The 6,000-nt window shown below is 45.1% G+C and overlaps 1 protein-coding gene across 1 annotated transcript in view; it reads left to right on the forward strand.

The window, feature by feature from the left end:
- The window catches only part of ABCC11 (ATP binding cassette subfamily C member 11), a gene marked incomplete at both ends in the record, with an annotated part of 133,000 nt that extends 131,443 nt beyond the window's left edge, over nt 1-1,557 (forward strand). The window contains 2 exon segments of the mRNA XM_082606648.1: nt 1,204-1,368; nt 1,471-1,557. Coding sequence (XP_082462774.1) covers nt 1,204-1,368; nt 1,471-1,557 — 252 coding nt within the window.
- Between the last annotated feature and the right edge of the window lie 4,443 nt (nt 1,558-6,000).

A 6,000-nucleotide genomic window follows, 5' to 3' on the forward strand; every position in this document is an offset into this window, starting at 1 on the left:
GTACTCAAGATACTAAAGAAGGCCTTCAGAATGCCAGGATATAAGGACTGTAAAATTTATACTCATTTTTCTTAGTGACTTAGCCATCTTTGCTTACTGATTTCGGAGAAGGGATTGCTGTTGCTTTAGAAATCCCAGTCTCTGAACGCTGATCAGAGTGTAACCCATCGTGTGTGCTCTCTACATGTGCTAACGACAGGGAAGGGAGCAAGCAGGCATTCAGTCCTGACTGTGGCACTGCACAGTACTGAGTGGTTGATGTGTTGTCCTTGCATTTCACGTTTATGATAAGGTGTAACCCCCTTTTACAGACAAAGAAATGGAGCCTTGGGGAAGTCAAGTAATTTAGCCAAAGTCAAGCAGAGTTAGAGCTGAACTCAAGCCCTCTGACTGGCAAACCAGCACTGTGGCAGGCAGAATAATGGCCCCCCAATGATGACCATGTCCTGATACCTGGAATCTGTGAACATGTTACCTTACCTGGGAAAAAGGGGCTTTGCAGATGTGATTAAGTCAAGGATCTTGAGATGGGGAGATTATCCTGGATTACCTTTGTGGGCCCAGTGTAACTACACTAGTCTTTATAAGGGGAGGAAAGAGAGTCAGAAAGAAAGAAGAAATGCAATGACGGAAGTAAAGGTTAGAGTGAAGCCAGAAAGAGGCCACGAGCCAAGGAATGCAGGCAGTCTCCAGAAGCTGGAAAAGGCAAGAAAACCATTTCTTCTCTTGAGCCTGCAAAAGAAATGCAGTCCTGACAATACCTTGGCTTTAGGACTTCTGACCTCCAGAACTGTAAGATAATAAATTTGTATTGTTTTGAGCCTCTAATTTGTGCTAATTTGTTATAGCAACAGTAGGAAATGTAACAAGTACTGTTATTATATCTCATGCTAACTCATGTAGTACAGTAGATAAAGACCATGGGGCATTTCTTCTTATTGGTTTGTAGGATTAGAATAAACCATTCACAAAAAGGGGAGCAAAGAATATACAACCTTGTTTCTCCAGCAAGTCCCTCTGAGGAAGATGAAGGTGGTGTGATATGACTTTTATTCTCTTGTTCTTTTTCTAACTTTTTGAGATGGATACTTAGCTCATTACTTTTCAGCCCTTCTTTTTTAATAAATTGAGCTAAGACTATAAGTTTCCCTCTAGGTATAACTTTGGCTTGGTGTGACTTTCACAATGCTCCTTCCTCAACATATCATTCTCCTTGATGAAGCCACTGCCTCCATGAACTCTAAGACTGGCACCCTTGTTCAGAGCACCATCAAAGATGCCTTCAAAGACTGCACTGTGTTGACCATTGCCCACCGCCTCAACACAGTCCTCAACTGTGACCGCGTCCTGGTCCTGGAAAACGGGAAGGTGCAGGAAGTTGGCGTCACCTCTCCAGAGGCTTCAGTGGTTTGGGCTCTGTGGCGGGTGGATATTTTCTGACAATTTCAGCTCTCCTTCTCTGACTTTCAGGTGGTCGAGTTTGATAAGCCTGAAGTCCTTGCTGAGAAGCCAGATTCTGCGTTTGTGATGTTACTAGCAGCAGAAAACAAAGTCTGACTATAAAGGTCCCCATAGGGGCCACATCAGCTGATTTTAGAGGAAGAAGAGGTTGTGTGAGATGAGTCAGATGTGCCTGCAGGGGGAGGGGCCATTATCTCAGGGGGCAAGTCTGGTCCACCATCCCTCCCACACCTGGAGCCCAGGCAGAGCTGGGGTGGAGGTTGTTTCCTTGCCTCGCCCAGCACATGCCTCCTGACCTCACTTGGAGGGCGTGGGTCTGGTCCTAGGTGATGAACAGAGGCAGAAGAAGCTTGTGGGTTAAAAAACTGCCCCTCACCTTCTAAAACCCCAACCATCCCTCATGTGTCCTTATCATTAACCCCTCAGTGCCTGGGAATGGAACCATTGTAACTTTCAGTTAAAAACTGGTCAAACAGAATGGAAAAATGCCTACGGATGGACTTTGTAAAGGTTTCCTGCCTTGTTATCAGAAGGGAAAAGAGCAGAGTTTTCTTCCTGCTTAACTCCTATTCACATCTATTTGGAGTGTGTGACAAGCAGTAACTACACAGATCTGTAGCATGAAAGATTGATTACAGTGTTTGGTGAAAAAATTTTAAAAAAAATCATATTGTATGTCACATTTGCTCCATTAGAATAACCAGGGAAACAAAATGTTGGAGTTTTTCTGTAAATTACATTTTTATATCTTCTATATTGGTCATTAAAATGCAGTAGGAAATTAAACTACTCTGAAATGTTGCCTTGCAATTATTTTGCTGAAGATATTCCAGTTTCTGTACTATTTACTCTCACAGACCCTCTTTGCTTTCTCCATTGACTCAGTTAGCAAACCTCCACAGCATTTCCTGAATAAAACCTTTCTTTCCAGCCTCAAAGTTTGCTATGACGGAGGCAGTAAAGACATAGTCCCAGCAGCCCAGGAGTGAGTGGCATGGGGCAGCCATGGCCAGTGAAGCCCCCATCCCACCCCTTCTTAGTCTTGGTCCCATCATTCACCCTATCCTTCCAAACATGGAGGAAGGCAAGCCTGGCACACAGTACTCAAGAATGAGTGACATGAGTGCATGACACCATGATGAACTCATCCTGGCAGGTATCTGCCATCTCCCTACTCCCAGGGTATATTTACATGTTAAGGGTTTAATCTGGAGAGGCTGAGATTTAGGGCAGACAAGCCATCCACTAGCATCTCAAAGGCTGGGTTTGTGGCATGTGCTTCCAACAAATCAGTCTCCAGCTCTCCTCTGGCCAGGCCTGGGCAGGTGTCTGCAGGGCCAGAGGTGAAGCAGGCACAGCTGGCTACAAGTAGAGCTCTCCGTCTGGTGACCGTTAAGGCCCTGGCTAAGCTAGTTGGGCAGCAATTCAGCCATCAGCAGAGGGCACAGAGCAAGAAAGATGTGGTTGAAAAGGCCACGAGTGAGGGGGCTCCATTCACGGCAGCTCCGTGCCAAGTTCAGATCTCCCTGTGAAGGGACACAGTGCATCTTAGAAGGGTTCACTGTCCTGACCTGATTCTTGCCTTATCACAGTATGTGAGGCTGATCTGAGGTCTTCAAATCCACATCCACTGAGCTCTGGAGCAGCTGCTCCAGGCTGAGTGTGGCCTTCACATTGATGGATGGATGTCCAGTGACTCCTCCACGTGGCAAGCAGACCAGGCAGTCTGTGCTGCTCGTGGAAATCCATGCCAGCTGTGTGATGGAGGAGGATGCTTTGTTTTCTACCAACTCAGCACCAGCCAGACAATCGGTCTATGATTTCAGGAAGGTGTTTCCAGGAGGGCAGGAGGGCGCCAAGGCTACAAAGATCCCTGTGGCTCATTTAGATGCACTAAAATATGAATTGTCTCCTGCTACTTGTTTCTGCCCATGCTCCCCTTGGCTTGTACTGTCCAGAAGAGAATAACAATCCTGACTCACCCCTGTGATGTGCCAGGCACCGTGATAAGCATTTTTACATGAGTAATTTCATTGACTCTTCACCTCACAGCATGAGATGGATGCTTTTATTATTCCCATCTTCCAGAGGGAGAAACTGAGGCTCACTGAGGTTAGTAACTTAGCTATAGATGTACAAAAGGAAAAAACAGAGGCAGGATTTGAACCCTAACCAGTCTGACTCTAGCACTCTGCTCCTAACCCCTCCACAAGAGCCCCTCATGCCCATTCCCCTCATCCTGTAGCAGGGACAGTGATGGTTGTCAGTATGGCACCCGGCAAAGAGTGACTTCCAGAGGGATGACTATTGCTTGCATGTGCAATGACACGGATTGGTCTCAGGCAGCCCTCCCCTCCCACCCCTACTGTCACTGAAATGTTGGCCAGGGAGAAAGTATGTTGAATAATAATAACTGATGTTTAGCCAGTAAAGACAGACCTCGGAGATTCTGCAGGTTTTGTTCCAGACCATGGCAATAAAGCAAATATTGCAATAAAGTGAGTCACACATTTTTTTTGGTTTCCCAGTGCACATTAAATTTATATTTGCACTATACTGTAGTCCACCAAATGTGCAAGAGCATTATGTCTAAAAAAAGTACGTCTTAATGAAAAAATATTTTATTACTAAAAAATGCTAACTATCATACAAACCTTCAGTGAATCATAATAACATTAAAGGTCACTGATCACAGATCACCATAACAAATACAGTAATAATGAAAAATTTGAAATATTGTGAGAATTACCGAAGTGTGACAAAGAGACAAGAAGTGAGCAAATGCCATTGGACAAATGGCACTGAGAGACTTGCTTGACGCAGGGCTGCCACAGACCTTTGATTTGTAAAAAACGCAGTATCTGTCAAGTGCAATAAAGCAAAGAGCAATCAAGTGAGGTGTGCCTGTAGTCCTCAAAACACAGACTGAGTTCATTGAATCCTCACCATATTGCTGTGGGGAAGGTACCAGTGTTACCTTCATATTACGGATGATGACACTGAGGCACTGAGAGCCCCTGGACCAACGTCACACAGAGAGTGAAATCTGACTCCAGGCAGGCTGGTGCTGGAATGTGTGCTCCTCAGTCCCATGGAGCACTGCTGGAAACCTGAGACTCTCCAGGTGAGAAAGAGCCCAGTGTTCAGAGTTGTAAAGCCTGTGTCAGGATTAGGCTCAGTTATGCTGGGGTAACAAACAGCCTCACAGCTCAGTGGTTTATTTCCTGTTCACATGACATGTCCACCATGGGTCATCTGTGCCTGTGCTGTTTATCTTCTTCATTCTGCAGCCCAGGCTGGCAGAGCAATCAGAAGTGCCACGTGTCACTTCACCACATTTCATGGGCAGCAAGTCCCATGGCCATTCCTGAGTTCAGCAGGGAGGTGAGGCATGTACTCCACCTGCGGGTGGTGGGGGGGAGGTCAAGGCACATAGTCAAGCTTGTCCCTGCAGGGAGTTGTATAATCCACCTCTTGGGAGGGACAGCAGATATTTTGAGCAACATTACAACCCACCACAGCCTGGGTTTGGGTGTTAATTTTGGCACTGAGTGGCTGTGTGATCTGGGGAAAGTAGCTTGCCCTCTCTGAGCCTCCCTTAACTCATCTGTAAAATTTGGGGGTTTGGACTGAGTTCTTTTCAGTCTTGACTTTCAATACAGGAGGAATAAAAAGGAGATATGAAAATAGTTTCTACAGACTGGAATTTGGACTTCCAAGGGGATTATAGTGAACCCTAAATGTAATTAAACGTTTTTGTAAATGTTAAATTTGTAAAGTAACTTGAACAAGGTTTAACTGAGTTCTGACTCTTCCTTTAGTGTCTACTTAGATGCTCATTAGGACATTAGAAGGACTTTGAAATTTTTATTCTCACTTTATTTGGTGCCCCGGTTTTGCTGTCTTCTCTTAATCTGCCTGTCTATTAGGTGATCATACGTTCAATGTTATGACTTAGAACTTCTCAAATATCCTTTATTAGGTGCCAGCAAAGAATAGAATAAGCCACCAATAAGCATTGTTATTATAAATTAATAACAAATTGCCTGTGACATGCTTCAGAACGGCTGATCTAGAGTGGGGATGGGCAAACTACAGCCCATATGCTAAATCCAGCCTGCCTGTTTTTATAAATAAAGTTTTATTGGAACACAGCCATCCTCGTTTGTTAATGTATTACCTCTGGCTACTTTTTGGCAGAGCTGAGTAGTTGCGACCAAACGCATGTCCTCAAAGCCAGAAATATTTACTCTCCCGGCCCTTTACAGAAAAAGTTTAGGCATTGGTGTGTAATGCAATTCAGGTCAATGAGACGTAAGAGGGAAGTCAGCTGAGGGTTGGAGGGTGGCTTCTGGAAAGCGTTCTCTCCCGTGGCCTGGTGTGTGTGTGTGGTGTCTGAAGCTGCGGCAGCCATCTTGTGCCCATGGAGGAAGTAGAGAGATGGACGGAACGTAAGTTCTTACTTATGACATTGAGCTGATGTTTTGCCGACCCTGAAGTCACCCCACCTCTTGTCATGTGAGAGGTTGCATTTTCTTT

Source organism: Mesoplodon mirus (assembly GCF_964341445.2).
Source record: "Mesoplodon mirus genome assembly, chromosome: 19".
In the NCBI taxonomy this organism is placed as follows: domain Eukaryota; kingdom Metazoa; phylum Chordata; class Mammalia; order Artiodactyla; family Ziphiidae; genus Mesoplodon; species Mesoplodon mirus.